General features: G+C 37.9%; 1 protein-coding gene across 7 annotated transcripts in view; it reads right to left on the bottom strand.

Annotated features, from left to right (window-relative positions):
• Nucleotides 1-17,484, bottom strand: part of LOC131057975 (ABC transporter B family member 25, mitochondrial) — a 274,108-nt gene that overhangs the window by 155,438 nt on the left and 101,186 nt on the right. For all 7 annotated transcript variants that reach the window (XM_057992056.2, XM_057992053.2, XM_057992055.2 and 4 more), the window contains one exon: nt 11,842-11,987. In XM_057992056.2, the coding sequence (XP_057848039.1) occupies nt 11,842-11,987 (146 nt within the window). The remainder of the gene's footprint in view (nt 1-11,841; nt 11,988-17,484) is intronic.

Below are 17,484 nucleotides of genomic sequence, written 5' to 3'. Positions count from 1 at the left end.
CATAAGCAAACCAAAAAAAGACAGAGAGGAGTTATGTCATATTGGTTCCCCTCCACCCACATCCGCATCCGGCTCCACATCCACAGCTACATCCATAGGTTGTGTTGGAGAGGGTTCTTCTATGTCTCCCTTTCGTCCTAGTGCTTCTGCTAGTGCCAGTACTTCTATTCCTACTCCTAGTCACACTTTTGGTCCTAGAGTGCGAAAATCCAAGATAGACAATTTTTTTGTACAACGCACTACTCCTGGCGCACAACCCTCGCTTGAGAGCATGTCTTGGAACAAGGAGGTCCATGATGCAGGAAGAAAAGCAATTTGCAAGTTTTGGTACTTCTGCAACATTCCATTTATTGCAGCCAGGTACTTTTTTATTTAATTGTTTTAAATTAAAACTTAAAATTTTATGGTTTGAATTTGAAAGTTGAAATTGAAATTGAACTTTTCTTATTTAATCTATTTCAATTTGTGACAGGTCTCCTTATTGGCAAGGCATGATTGATGCAGTAACCATTTGTGGGCCGGGGTTTAAAGCCCCTAGTGATACTGAGTTGAGTGGCCCTCTCTTGTTGGAAATGGTGGAAGATATGAAAGTTGACCTAGAGGACCACCGCCAATCTTGGAGCCAGAAGGGTTGCACCATCATGACAGATGGTTGGACTGATAGGAGGAATAGAACAATCCTAAATTTTCTTGTTTCCAGCGGAGGTGATTGATCATTTTACTTCTCTATATGCATTGTGATTGAAATTGAATAATTTACATTCTAATTTATTGATAATTAATTTGTTTTAATTTTAAGATCCACCATGTTTTTGAAGTCCATCGATGCTTCCTCACATGTCAAAAATGCGGCATACTTATGTGAGGCTATTGAGGAAGTTATAGATGAGGTGGGGGAAGAAAATGTGGTGCAAGTGGTCACGGATAATGCAGCAAGTTATGTTGCTGCAGGTAAACTTTAAAAGTTTTCTTTTAAGTTTTAACTTTTGACTTTTAAACTTTTAAGTTTTAACTTTTGACTTTTAAACTTTTAAGTTTTAACTTTTGACTTTTAAACTTTTAAGTTTTTAACGTTTAAATATTAATGGTAAAATTTCACATCTAATTCTTTAACTAATTTAAAATTGTTGCAGGAAAACTTTTGATGGAGAGGCACCCAAAAATCTTTTGGTCTCCATGTGCGGCCCATTGCCTTGACCTCATGCTGGAGGATATAGGTAAGCTTGGATGGGTGAAAGAATGCGTTGAAAGGGCCAAGAATATATGCAAATTTATTTACAATCATGCATTGGTCCTTAGCATTATGAGGCAATACACGGGGGAAAGGGAGTTGGCTCGTCCTGGTATAACGAGATTTGCCTCAAATTTCCTCACATTGAAATCCTTGTTAAAATCAAAGGCATCTTTGAGGTGCATGTTTGTTGGTGAGGAGTGGACTTCCTCATCCTATGCTACGACCACTGCAGGGATGGATGTAGTAGATTGCATTTTTGATGAGCCAGGTTTTTGGATCCCTTGTGCAGAGATCGTGCAGGTAATCTTATAAATTTATAATATTATATGCATATTTTTGTTTTGTTTGCATTGTGCAACTTTGCAATTTTTCTTATTTTCATGCACACTTGTGAGTTAACTATTTTTGTTTAACATTATTTGCAGGTCACTGAGCCCCTAGTAGTTCTCCTACGAGTTGTTGATGGGGAGAAGCCCGCTGTGGGCTACATATATGAGGGCATGGATAGGGCCAAGAAGGCCATTAGATCCATATATGCTGGAGTTGAAGATAAGTATAGGCCCATTTGGGACATAATTGATAGAAGATGGCATAACCAACTTCATAGGCCCATCCATGCAGCAGCTTATTACCTCAATCCATCATTTCGTTTCCGTGTTGATTTCAAAGCGGATGAGGAGGTTCTTAGTGGGCTATATTCAGTAGTACAACGGATGGTCACTAATACCACAGCTACACTTCTTCAGATGGATGCATTTAATAATGCATCAGGGGCAATCTTTGCCAGCTAATTGTGCAAAGAGGGTCGGACAAAATTGCAGCCAGGTAGAAAATTCTGAAGTTTATGACATGCATTTTTATTTTTCATTTTATAATCTACCTTTAAAGTTGGAAATGAGACTAATTTTTTTTCTTTTCCTTATCTCAGATAGATGGTGGCAAATGTTTGGGCCTTCAACCCCAAACCTTCAAAAAATTGCCATCCGCATATTGAGCCAGCCGTGCAGCGCTTCTAGATGTGAGCGCAACTGGAGCATGTTCGAGCACATCCACTCGAAGAGGCGAAATAGATTGTCTGTGGAGAGGTTGAATGATCTAGTCTTTGTTCATTACAACCTCCATCTCAAGACCAGACAGATTTTGGACGATGACTCCTCTCCGATCACTCTAGAGGAAGTCGACCCCGAGTCCGATTGGCTCACTGAGTCCACCGATCCAGTCTTCACTGATGAGGACCTTGAGTGGGTTGACCAGGTAGACAGAGAGGCTGAGGCTGTGGCTATGGCAGAGGAGGAGGATAGAGCACGATCAGGCATAGCACCTATGGCTACTCAGACTGGCACATCACAGGCAGAGACTATGGCTACTCAGTCATCCAGGACCTACCTTAGACGCCTTTGTAGGAGGCAGATAGACGAGGCTGAGCCTGAGCCGTAGACTTGTTTTTTTTTACACTTTACAGTTAGATATATGTTTGGGAACATTTGAAGTCATGGATTTTATATTATACATTGGACAACATTTATAACTCTATATATCTATGTTTTCTAATTCCTTCAACTACAATTTACATTTCTACGCATGTGATGGATGTATGTTTATGTATGTGATCAAATTAGCTTCTATTTGATGATGTTATAGTGTCTTTAAGCTTAATTCAATAATGGGTGTATGAAACAAGTTTTAAATCGTTAAAAATCTCTAAATTTCAAGGGTTTTCTTATTTTGCCAAGTCGTTGCCAAGTCCGAGCCGAGTCACGAGTCGAGTCAGCCTTGCCGAGTCAGAGCCGAGTCCGAGTCTAGGAACTTTGGTCCAAAACACATCACTCTTCACTATCTCCTTCACCCTTCTCCCCTGCTTTGTCTTGGCCTCGGCCCACCTATTCCACTTTGTTGTCATAACCATGAGTTGCAGTTCCTCTTGCAACTCAATCATTCTCTCCAAGAGAATGAAATAGGATGCATATCTGGTCTCAACTAGTTTCAATAACTCCTTTGAGAAGGTCTTGAAGAGTGCATGTGAAGTGTGGTGGTTGCAAATAAACATTTGCAAATCTCTCACATCACTAACCACTCCTCTAATCCAGCGAATCTTCCCCATGTCCTTGAGTGCATTGTTCATGGCATGCACACAACATGGAGTCCACCAAATATGTCTATAGGTTGTCTCAAATGGTTTCCCTACTACTCTACATGCATGGGCTGCATCTGTCACTACTTGGACAACATTTTGTGGCCCAACCTCCTCAATAGCCTCCTTGAGGACCTCAAACTGAAAACCGACATCTTTGTGATGCCCTATACAATCAACTACTCGGAGAAAGTATGGGCTCTCTACACATGTGACCATGATATTGATGAGTGGATGATGGCTAATGTTCATCCACCCATCCATAACTATGCTGCCTCCAGAGGCCACCCAACATGCCTTCATCTTCTCCATCAAAACATTGATCTTGGAATAGCTCTTATCCAAGATTGTGGTCCTTAATTTGGTCTCACCTAGTGGCACATATGATGGTCCTCCCTTCGCCACCATCGACATCAGCTCCCTATAATAAGGAGACCAAGCTACGTGAAATGGGATGTCATTGGCAAAGAAGAACCTGCCAATGGAATCATTTATATCATGCTTCAGTTGCACATTGAACAAATCACCTATGGGGTTGCTTTGCATCTTGCATTTCCTTGTCCCCTTAACCTCTCATGATTGGGCCATCACACTGGAAGTGGAAGTGGATGAAGGTCTACACATCACTCCTCTTGTCTGCAATGTACGAGAAGAAGTATGTTGCACTTGTTGGCTCTGTTGAAGGGCTGTCGTAGAAAACAATGTAGTAGGGACTACAACTGCACTGTCATCTAGAATGCCCCAAAGCTTGTTGATCTCAATTCTGTATTTTATGTTTTTAGGTTCTTCCAAAAAGCGACATGGATCCACATTTTTTCCTCTCCAAAAAAGGAAGAGTGCATTCACTCTAGTAATGCTACCTAACCATGTAAGACCACAAATGTTGCATTGCCACTTCCTTGTGCCCCCACATGTCCCTGATGTTCCTTGAATTTTGAAGTAAACTGTTTAAGAGGAGATTTAGGATCATAAGGACCCCTAGCATACTATGCCAATACCTTTGAAGGGCAACCTATACTAGCTGGTGCACTTACCATGGAACTAGATTAAGCTCCAGGATCAGCCCCATGGTCACCTCCCTCAGCCTCATGTTCATAATCTGAATCATTTCCACTATGAGAATGGATTTCCATCTCATCCTCACTCATGTCATGGGAGCTCATTACAATAGTGACACTGCATTTCACAAAATAAAAATAAAAAAAATTCAATAAGCATGTAATTTCAGCATAGTTTAACAAATAATAAATTTGAAATTTCAATTTTGAAAACAACATTTAAAATTTAAATTTGATGTTGAATCTTGAGGACAAATGATGAATGATTCATTCATCATTTTGCCCTTAAGATTCAACATCAAATCTGATTTTGAAAAGGATCAAAGAAAAAACAAGTTTAAACAACAAAAAAAATGAAAATCAAAAAATGAAACAAACAAAAAACAAGAAATAGCCTACCTTGTGCTTGAAAAATCTCACCAAAATGTTGTAAAATCCTCTTCCTCCTCTTCTTGTTCCTTCTCACTCCTCTTACACTTGCACTCACTCTTTTCACTCCTTCAACCACTCTTTTCTAAGTTTTTCTCTTCACCTAGCAGGTAAAGAAGATCAGAATTAGAAATGTGAGTGAAATCAATAGTTTCGGGGTTTTGTAATGCATTGGGGGAACGGGTAGGGCCCATGTCGAATTAGGGTTACCCCTAAACCCCAAAAAATTGCTCAAAATAAAAAAAAATTACAAACTTTAAACACTTTTTGACGTGTTCAGATGGGAGACTTCTGCACGTCTCCCCGCCCCTCGAGAGATGCCTAGACGTCTCCCAAGGACTCTTGGAGACATCGAAACATCTCCAAGACTCCTTGGAGACGCTAAGACGTCTCTGCATCTCTAACAGTGCACCAGTGGCGATGGCAGGACGGTAGGGGACACCACATCCCTATCTCCCTGTCTCAAAGACGTGGGCCTTAGGGGGAAGAGATGCGTTTCCATGGAACACTAATAATCTATGATGGACCACAACAAGGACCTAGGATAGCATTACAAGTATGAAAGATGTAAAATTTGTAGGGTGGTGAGAAAGGCACAAATGCATAACATAGAAAACATTTTTGTGAGAAAGGCACAAATGGATAACATAGCAAGCATTTTTATGAGAACGTGCCCAAAAACATGGTAATGTAACAAAGTCAATCAAGAAAGGAAGGGAAGTGGTTGGGAAACTACAATAGGTTTTAAACAGGAAAATAATGTTGATCTTCCTATGCAAAACACAAAATGTGAGTGAGGGAAGTAAGAAAAGAATGGTGAAGGAGTTACACATAGGGTACACGAAGAGGCCAGCAACAGAGAAAGTCAATTGGTAGGTTTCAAAAAATTCATTCAAAACATTTGATTAAGAAGGGAGAAACAAGGTAAACAAGTTAAGGCAAAGAGTGAGGGAAATTTTGTATTCATCTTGGGCATTGAGTAGCCATTTTCTAAATTTTGTGTCATGAGTTTAGTATATTGTTAACTCCTTATAAGCCTTAAAGGAATATTTTAGACCATTTAATGAAGGTAGCATTACTTTACTTCTGATTGGAGTGTGTTTTAGTTGTTGGTGTGTGTGGCTGCTAAGTTTAGCTCATCTTTCATTGGACCCCTCTGACTAGATCACATCACCATTAGGATAGCATTGCGAGTATGAATGATGCAAAATTTGTAGGGGGGTGACAAAAGCACAAATGCATACCATAGCAAGCATTTTTGACAAGAATATGCCCAAAAACATGGTAATCTAACAAATTCAATCAAGAAAGGGAAATGCTTGGGCAACTACAATGGGATTCGCCAAATTCAATGGCAGTCTTAAGAAGCTTGTCAAACATTTCCCAAATTAAACCCTATTGTTTAAGTGTATGTTGCTGGTTCGGTTTCAAGGCTCGGGTTTGGTAGTTTTCCTTATTTTAGATTCTGATATGCTTGTGTTTGGTCATACAATATATATATATAAAGAGAAAGAGAGAATAACATAGAGATAGAGATATATGCATTTATATATAATGTATATATATCCATATATGATATATATACACATATGTATATGTATAAATGCATATATATGATATATATGTATACATACAAATATAAGTACATATTAGAGTTAGTAGACTCATCAAAATCAGAAAATCCTAAGATGAGCAAGACAAAATGAGACCCAAAGACTCAAACCTGCATATATGATATATAGATCATATGAGTTAAAAAGACATTGAAAACTCGCCAAAACCAGCAAATCCTAAGGTGAGCAACATAAAATGAGTCCCAAATCCTCAAACTCTATTCCAAAGTCCCAACTCTAATCTCAACCATCAAAATAGAGATAGAAAAAATTTATAAATAATAAATAAAACCTAAAATCCCAAAAAATCACCTACATCACTTCTAAATTCTATTCATTTCATTTGCAAGCACAAAGGAGGAAAAAAGGACAGTTGAAGCTAAAATATAATCCATCGAAGCAAAAACAGAAAAGATATTGGTACTAAACAATGACTGAAGATAAAATACAATTTGTTGATTGAATTGAACTTAAGCAGGTTTGCAGCAACCTACAATACATTTAAAGGAGCGGTGCATTTGAAAGAGCCCACTAGTAATTTGGAGCACCCTATTGTTAGTGTGGAGCTAATTTAAAGACATCTTGTTTTGAATATTTTAATTTTTTCACTTCTCAGTTAGTATGTCTTCTACATTTGTCTATTTTTTCCATTTTAGATTCATGGAACGAGAAATAAAAAAAATAAAAATAAAAAAAACTTTCAAATAAAAAAAATAAAAATAATAAAAACTTTCTCTTCATTTTTGCCTCTTTTCTCTTCTTCCATAATGGATATTTTGGTTTTTTATCTCTTTCTTTCTGAAAACCCTAAATGTTAATTAGTTTCTCACTCGTTGGCTATTCCAGCATACTTGAACTTTATAGATTGTTCAAACATCGGCCCCAATTAGAAAAAACCTTTGTTAGAAGTTAGAACATGCCAGCCCAAAGGCTAAGAGAGGTTTACAAATTTTGTAAAATAAATATTATTGGGGAAGGCATTAATCAAATCAAATGTCAGCTCACACAAACACCAAACCACGATGTTATTTTGTGCCCACATGTGCCTATTGATGTCTTCGGCTAAATAGAAACTCAATTTGAGACCTTTGATGAGAAAAAGAACTAAAAATAAGCAAAGAAAACATTTAGCAGCCATTTAAGGAGAGTTTTCTTCTATAAATTCTAGATTCCCTTAGACTTTGATCACTAGTGGCAATGCTAGTGTTGGTCCTACAGTTCACAGATATAAATTGGACTTGTATATTATACCACACATTACTCTAGGCTCCCAACCATCACTCAAGAGCATATAATGCAATAAGGGCAGGCATCAAGCAACAAGGTGTGCCATCAAAGACTTTGGGTTCCATTGTTCCATTCCCTTTCTTTGCAGCAAGTAAAATCCTTTTTATTTTTGTTTTAAAATATAATTTTGATTTCTTTCTGTCTTTAATTTTTAAAATTAAGGGGTTTTAAAATTTGAATTATAAATTTTAGAATATTTTATTTTCTTTGTTTGATAGGTCTCCTTATTAGCAAAATCTAGTAGATGTCATTGTTGTTGTTGCAGATTTAGAGCTCCTAATGATGACAAGATTAAGAGCTTGACTTTGGGTGAAAATGATGTAGATGTGAAGGCCAATATCAATGACCACTATGAGATACAGAGAAGGAATGGTTGCAACATCATGTCTAATGGTTACACAAACACTAGGAATAGGACATTATTGAATTTTCCTATTTCATATTCAAGTAGTACATTTTTTCTAAAATTCATTAATGCTTCAAGAAAGATTAAAAAAATGTTGATTTCCTTCATTTCAAAATGTTGTGCAATTAATTCCAATTTTCCAAACAATGTGGGTGAAGAACATGTTGTGCAATTAATTCCAAACAATGCAACAAATTATATTCCTACAAGTATAATTCTCATGGTGAAGCACCCATTCATATTTTCAACTCCTTGATTCACTCATTGCCTTGACCTTATATTGGATGATCTTGGCAAACCTCAATGAATCAAGGCAATTGCGACGCATGCCATAAACATTTACAAATACATATGCAGCTATACTTGGATCCTAAACTTAATGAGGCAATAGACAAACAAGGTGTTGCCCCATCCTTAAATTGCCCGCTTTGCAATAAACTTTATCACGTTGATATATTTGCTTCAATCAAACAGTGTCTCAGGCACATGTTTGCTGGCGAGAAAGGGTCTCATTCTTCATATGCTGAGGCCACTATTGAGGAGTTTTCAATTAAAAGAACTGTGGGTTTCTAATAGCTCATAGATGTAAGTTCATATTTCATTTCTATTTTTGCTTATTTTGCCAATCTATCAAGGCATAGCATAGTTTGCAATCTTGCAAGTACTCTACAAGTTGACATGGTTGAGGGGGTTTTTATTTCATTGCTTATTTCACAAGGTTTATTCACCGAGCTTTTGGCAAGTACTCATTGAAACTCACCAAAAACTTAGCTTTTTTTCCCAATTGACCTGCTATGCCAGCAAGATGTCAAAATCGCAAAAAAATAACATGGGTTAAACGCTCCAAAAACTTTGATATTTAGGCTTTATAAGCATTGTTTTTTTTCTTCTAAAATTTTATGAAAATAGAGTGCACAATGAAGGATTGTGTGGTTTTCAAAATGGTGTGCACTGCCCTCAGACCCTACAAGGGTGTTGCCACTTGACCCTTCTAGATGTGTCACCCCTAGAACCCCACCAAACTCACTTGATACATTTTATAGTTGTAAATTGCACTAAAAAATTAAAATAAATTATTTTTTTTCGAAAAATTTAAGTTTTTTTAAGTTGTCAAATACTCACTAAGTTCAAGTTTGTGAACTACGCTTTATAGTACTAGTTTATGTGCCCTTTTTTAATCCATTAACCAACTACCAACTACTTAATGTTATTGTTTAACAACAATTCACATAGCTTTTAGTTGTCCTCCTTCGTGTTGCTAATGAGGAGAAGCTTACAATGGATTGTGAATGAGGTTACCAATAGTCAAGAAATCCATTCAATCCATCCATGGTGGGCTTTAGGAGATATACAATTCCATATTGAATATCATTGATCGGTAATGGCATCATCAAATTCAAAGGCCCTTACATTCAACTACTCAATTTTTGAAACTAGGGTTCCAATTCCACTTAAATTACATGGTCAATGAGGAGGTTTTAAGTGGACTCTACACTATGATAAGTGGGTGGTACCTAATCCTCTACTTGGAGTGAGAATCATCTCTAAGATTGAGACCATTAGACTTGCACAAGAGGACCTCTTTGCACGAGATATATGTAAGGCAACTCGAACAAAATTACAGCCAAGTAAAAGTTCATTAAGGGTGTACTTTAAGTTTAAATCTTTTACACTTTTTTATGTTGGGGTTAAACAATGAGATCCAATTCTTTTTTTCTGCTTCAAATGTATGGTGTGAGAGATTTAGTGCTAATGTGTCAAACCTTTAAAGGATTATCATAAGTGTCTTGAGCAACACAATTGGAGTATGTTTGAGAACATATATTCCAAGAGGCACAACATATTGTTAATGCAAAGGTTGAATGATCTTGTCTACATTCATTACAACCTTTGCCTCAATCACAAGCGAATCCTAAGCTGACTTTTCCACCATCACATAAGAGGCAATTGATACACAATCAAAGTGGATCACCAAGGCTGGAATCACATCTTCTCTAAGGATGACCTTGTATTGGTTGATCAAACCAATCTTGGGGCAAAGAGAGTAGTCCTAGTAGAGGAGTTCCCTTGGATGTTCATGCCACTAATAAATAAGTAAATATCATGTTTGCATCATCATCAAGAACCTATCCTAGATGTCAATGTAGGACTAACTGTAAAAGCTACAAATGTTAGGTCAAGTGATACAAGCTCCTCTCAACAAAAGTTATGCTTTTGTTCTTTTGTTTTGATGCCATAGATTTCATGAGTTTTGTATAACTAAAACACTTTACAATAGTTATATATTTAAAATACTTTTTTCCTTAAGCTCAAATCTACTTTTGTACTAATTTAATCATGCATGCTTGTGTGTGATCAAGTAGCTTCTATTTGGTTAGGTTTATTATGTCCTTCAAAGTTGATTTAGTGCAGGGTGCATAATAAAAGCCTTAAATCCTTAACAAAAAACATATTTCATGTTTCCTTCAATTTACCAAGTTTGAGTGCCAACTTCAAACCAAGTTCAAGCCTTGTAGCTCTGATACACAAATGCACCAATGCACACACACGCGCGCGCTATTTGCTCAAAATATACAAAAATTAAATACATAACACAACTGATGATAATTCAATATCAATTGTCAAACATCAAAAACAAATCAAAATGACATATTAGTGCATTTGCATGTGTAAAACTAATAGAAATCATCATATTGTTCTTTATCAAGAGCATCAATGCCATCAATTGGTTTTGTTGGAAGGACAAGCAAAGTCAATGCCACTCCCACTAGCTGCACCATGTAAATGAAATTGTTCAGCAGCTTCATGCCCCTCGTCCTTGATCCAGTTCATTTCTTTCTGTTTTTCTTTTTTCATTAGTTTTGTCAGGTTCTACGTAAAATTTCCTTAGGTTTGCATAGGGTCCTGCCTCAACCTTCTAGATTTAGCCTAGGAACATTCAACCATACCAAGTCAATCCAAAGGCTCAGGGCAAGATGTTGTTTGAACCCAAGCTGGATCTGGACAAGGATCAAAAACTCAGTCAATAATTGTTCAGATTCAGCTAGGGTTCTTGCAAAACCCAATAACATAGGTTTAAATAGATAATTTGAAACAAAATCACATGACTTGGCATTGACCTAGCATGCTAAAACAATCAAATTAGGGAGACTAATCATCTACAACAAGCTAATAATTTGAAAACATTGACATTAGAGAATTTTTCTTTAAATTCCTGTGTTTTTTGAGAGTTTGAATACCTCATTAATTATTCATAATTTTTCATTCACCCATGAGTTTGACCAACTTGACTCAAGATTGACCTTAGGAATGAAAAAAATCTCATTGACTGAAACTTAGCTTATTTCATGACTGTGCCTGAAAAACTTGCAAGCCTTGTTATGATGATTTAGAATTTCAAATCCTGTTCATTAGCCAGCAATTAATATTTGTTCATTATTCGCCTAGAGACCTATTTCATCTACTTTAACAAGATGAAACCTACAGCAACAGTAGAAGGCAACCAAAATAACATCAAACATCTGCTAAGAAAGATACCCCGATTAAAACATAAATCATAAGTGGAAAGCCTGCTAAGAAACATTACTAATAAGAGTGAACCTTCCTCCCAGATAGGCATTGGTTAGATGAAATCCTTATCAATATACAATAACATAATGCTATAAGAATGAGGTGATTCCTACCAGATCACCAACAGTCATAGTTCCACTCATTATTCCCTGTGAACATAAAATCATGGCTGCTGATAGGGCTGTGCTGAAAATAATGTTCTGGCCAAAATTTAAGTAAGCCAGACTACTCTGAGTCTTCAAAGCTGCACCCTCATATCCTGAAAAGCAAAAGCATGAGTGTCAATCAAAACTGAAATATACAATAATAAATTCAACGCCTAGCATCAGATTTGCAACCAACCGTATTTCTATCATTAGTACTACTAAAACTACCACTACTATGCTTCCTACTATTATCAGTACAGTTATTATGTCTATTACTACTACTATTACTATGGCAGCTACGATAACTATAAAAAATTGCATGCATTGTCATCTTGGTACATAGTATCCCTTAATATCCCAACAAAGTTTCCAACATATCAGTCATGTGAAGAATGTCTAAATTTATTTGTCTGGTATTGAAAGATATAAAATTTGAATTGTCTGATATGGAAAGAGATATAACTTGAAATAACTATTCAACCTTCACATGGTTATTGAATAAGAGGTGTTCAATTGAGGATGCCAATGGAAAAAGACCACAAAAGTAGTCATCATGGTTTATAGGTAATGGATACATTAGAAAGCCCACATTTTTAATTTGCTGTTAAACAATGGTAGTTGCATTATATTATTGAAAGAATGGAATGTACATATATAGGCAATTACATAGTCGATGTTTTCTAAACAAACAATCGAGAACTAAAGACTAAATTAGAAAGCATCTAATCGACCTAAAATATATTATTGACCATTAAATAATAAGATATGACAATATTATTCTAGTACCCTCCCTTAGTGGTCAATCTGTCAACTACACCAAGCTGCCCCCTAAATTTTACAAACTTGTCCAAGCTCAGAGACTTGGTGAGGATGTTCACAATCTGATCTTCAATTGGAACATACTGCAACTGTACCGATCCATCTTCAACAAGATGTCGGATGAAATGACAATGAAGCTCAACATGCTCGGTTCTCTCATGGAAGACTGGATTTTTGGCAAGTTTGAGCACCCCTTGATTGCCACAAAAGGGAGGTGAAGGCCCTTCTTGAGACATTTGCATGTCAGAGAGCATCCTTCAAAGCCAAACTGCATCACAAGTTGTTTTAACAGTTCCCCAATATTTTGCTTCGATCAGGCAAGAGCTACCGCCTGCTACTTCTTGTTGGTCCATGTGACTACACCTATTCCCAGATTAAAGACATACCTAGATGTAGGCTCCTGTCATCAACAAAACTTACCTAATCTGAGTCTATGAAACCAATCAGTCTAGGATCTTTGCTTCTGCCATACAGAATGCCAAAGTCAAAAGTGCCCTTCACATATCTCAACACACGCTTTGTTGCAACCCAGTGTTCAGCTTTAAGCTATCAGGAAGCGAGAGATGTAGCTCACTGCATAACTGAGGTCAGATCTAGTAGCGGTAAGATAGATGAGATTGCCTACTAGTTACCTAAACACCGATTCATCCACCAAAGGTGAATCCGAATTGGCTGACAACTTCATCCCTTTTTCCACGGGTGTAGAGGTAGATTTGCAATCCTAGATCCAAAACTTATCAAGTAGACTCTTGGCATACTTCGACTAAGAGATAAAGATACTGCCATTAGTCTACCAAACCTCAACACCTAAGCAATAATGCAGAAATCCCAAGTCTATCATGTCAAAGGACTAGCACAAACTTTGTTTGATTTGCTCGATCAAAAGTGTTGAACTACCAATAATAATCAGATCATCAACATAGATGACAAGTAGAAGAATATCACCACCAATAATTTTGACATACAGATTGGAATCAGAAGGACTCCTCTGAAAGCCTTGATCACAAAGGTACTTATCAATCTTTATGCACCAAGCCCGAGGAGCCTATTTCAAGCCATAGAGTGCTTTCATGAGTTTGCATACTTGGTGTTCTTTACGGACAACCTTAAAACCAGGAGGTTGCGTCATCTAGACTTCTTCCTGCAACTCACCATTGAGGAATGCACTCTTGACGTCCATTTAATGGATTTTCCATCCAAATTGAGCTAACATGGTAAGGATGAGCCAAATTGTACTCATTTTGGTTGTAGGAGCAAAAGTCTCCTCATAGTCAATGCCGTCTTTCTATGAGAACCCCCTAGCAACTAGCCGAGCTTTGTACTTATCAAGGGTTCCATCAACCTTATATTCAACCTTATACACCCATTTGTAGCTTATAGGCTTCTTCCCTGGTGGAAGATCAAGGAGGACCCAAGTGTTGTTCTTCAAAAGACTATGGTGCTCAACTTCCATAGCCTGTTCCCACTCAAGTATACCTTTAGCCTTTGCATATGTCTGAGGCTCATAAACACTCTAAATGTTGGCCATGAGAGCAAAATTAAGTGCATGCTAATGTTTGCTCTTGTTTCGAGACGATCTACCCTCAATGAGCTCATCATCATAAGGATCACCAATAGTCTTGGCCCACCACTTAAGCCAAGACTAGAAGTACCAACTGGTGGATGAACATCACCAAGAATGTCAATTACAAAGTCATCAGGATGATGCTCAAGATTCACCTAAGGAAAGTTAGGTGGTGCAACAACATGCCGGGGAGACTCTACAACTTCAGAGTCAGAGTCTATTGAATCCCTCCCTTTAGGTGGACCTAAGTGAAGATGAACACCCAAATCCTTAGCCTTTAGAAGCTAATTCTCAGGACTCAAAACAGGAGAAGAGAGTTGAAAAGGCCCTCATTCTTCATCAAAAACATCTTGACTGAATATGAGATGATCAGTGTCTACACCAATAAGCTGATATGCTTTGTGATTATCAGTATACCCCATGAACATGAATTTGACTCTTAGAATCCATCTTTGTGCGTTTAGCATCAGGAATCCAAACATAAGCTATAAAGCCAAAGAATTTCGAGTGACTGATTTTGGGCTTCCTGTTAGACCAGGCTTCCTCTGGACTCTTCTTCGTCACAGCCTGTGTGGGAGACCAATTCAAAAGATAGATAGCAATGTAAATTACTTTTGCCCAAAATTTCTTTGGAACACTTCTATGTTCCAACATAGACTGAGCCATCTCAGTTATTGTGCAGTTTCTCCGCTCAACAACACCGTTTTGCTAAGGGGTGCAAGGTGTGGTAAGTTGATGCTTGATGCCATGATCTGCATAGAAGTTGGAGAAATCAGATGAACAAAATTCCCCCCCATTGTCTGACCTAAGAGTTGTTATTTGCTAACCAAAATCTTTTTCTACTAAGGCCTTAAACTTCTGAAACATGCTAAACACCTCTAATTTTTGTTTAAGAAAATGCACCCACATTTTGCTACAAAAATCATCAACAAATAACAAAAAATCCCTGGATCCAATAATTGAAGGAGTGTTCACTAGTCCACAAATATCAACATGAACCAACTGTAATACGTTGGAACCTCGCCAAGAATCACCATCTAAAAATAAAGTCCAATGCTGCTTTCCAACCTGACAAGCTCCACAAACTCCATGATTCTGAGTCTGAATCTCCGATAGGCCAACAACTAGACCTTCCCAAACTAGTTGAGAGAGATAGTGTATGTTCAAATGTCCATACCACTAATGCGAGAGATTTCGGATGGAAGAACTTTTGGCAGCCATGACATGCTCCTAAAAATCACCAATGTCAACAAATCTATAAAGACCATGATCCTCAATGTCCACAGCAACTATAGTGCGAGTCTCCCGATCAACAATAATACATTTGTGTGAGCTGAATACTACATCAAGCCGACGAGGGTGTCTCATAATTTGACTGACAGAGAGAAGGTTGAGTTCCATGCCTAGAACATAGTAATACATTGAGGAAAATTAAATTCTTCCCACCAGACTAAATCTGCACGTTGCCATTGCCAACAACAGTAGATTCTTCCCCTCCTACAAATATCAAAAATTGGTGAAAGGCATGTAATCTGTGAACCAATCCCTCCCATGAGTGAAGTGTCAAGAAGCTCCTGAATCAATGTACCAAGCAGAGGACTTAACATGATCTGCAAGTATTTTAGCCATAACAGCATAAAATGCAGATTCCTTCTGCTCAGTGTGCTCTGCAACATTGGCTTTTGGTTGAGACCCTCCCTTCTTCTATTCAAAAGCCAAGCATTGCCTACAGTCTTTCTTCATATGACCATACTTGTGGCAATAATTATACTTAATGTTCTTTTTCTTGGAGTTGTCGCGAAATTGACCTAAGCCTTTCTGCTGAGAGGACTGACTTTTCCCTTTTTCCTTAGCAAAGGATTTAGAAGAGAAGGCTTGTTCTGTGGAGAGCGAACTAGCAACGCTACCAAACTACTGTTTCTAGCGATCCTATTGCATAAGTTTGTTGCAAAGCTCTGGAAACTTCAAGTCAACATTAGTCAAGGTAATGTTGATCGTCTCAATAACATGCTCCTAAGACTTTACTAGACTTTTTAGTGTGATGACTACCATGTCTTCTTCCTCCATCTTCCAGCCAATCGCCTCCAAATGATCATGGATGTCCTTGATGTTCATGAGATGTTCCTACAAAGACATCTTTTCAGGCATCATTATGGAGTACAGCTGGTTCTTCAAAAAGAATGCACGGCTCTTGTCTGATATTTCATGAAGATCCTTCAGATGAGTCTAGATCTTTGCAACCATCTTGCCTAATGGCACTTGAAGCAGTTGATCATCAGTAACTGAAAGTTTGATAAGCATCATAGCTTCCTGGTTGTAGTCATCAAATTTCTCTTGGTCCTGTCCAACTTTTGTAGGATGAGTTTCTGAACCTAGAACCAGTGCATCAAGACGACGATATTCATATATGGTCATCATTCACTGTTTCCAGGTATTGTAGTTAAGACCGTTAAACTTCTGACTATGCTCCAACATGATGTTGGTCAAAGATGCCATCTTTCATGCTTTCTGATGCAGAGGTCATCAGCAGTAGTGTGGCAAACCCACACACTCTCTTACCTTTCACTCCCACATTCTCAAGCCTATGAAGGCCTCAACTCACACCAAAACCAAAACTTGAACTTTATTCCTCACAAGGGTTGGCAAACACCTTCACTATGCCCTTAGGGTCTCACAAGACCTTCCACAACCTTCTTATCTTTGATGGCAACAAGGTTCCCCAGGTTCAACCGGCAATAGACTTCACCTACCGACAATAGACTTCACCTACCGGCAATAGACTCCACCTACCGGCACCGACAAATACAAAGAGGCTCATTCACACCGACATCTAGTTTACACCGGCAGAAGATTATACCGATAAATTATAATTGTAGTTTCAAATACCCTTTTGGAACTTCTCTCAAAGTCCAAAGAACTAGATCTCCAACTTGCTCCATCACTCCTAGACACCTATTTGGGTCACAGACCTAAATGATCAAATTAGCCCTGGGTTACAAAGGAAGTGTACGGGAATGGGACCACAAGGAAGATCCAATACTTCAGAGGGATTGTCTAATGTCTGAATGTACCAATTCAACCATCTAACTCCTCCTCCTAAATGTCTGGCATCATGCAATCCATCAATTCTTGACTGTACTGGTCTATACCCTTACAAAGTTTAGGCTAGGGCTTGGTGGTAAAAATACCAATCCAACTCCCCTGATCTCACCCCTTTGGAATATCAT

This window comes from Cryptomeria japonica, chromosome 9 (assembly GCF_030272615.1).
Source record: "Cryptomeria japonica chromosome 9, Sugi_1.0, whole genome shotgun sequence".
NCBI lineage: Eukaryota > Viridiplantae > Streptophyta > Pinopsida > Cupressales > Cupressaceae > Cryptomeria > Cryptomeria japonica.
The sequence above is the reverse complement of the archived record's forward strand: the minus strand, read 5'-3'. Positions and strand labels throughout refer to the sequence as shown.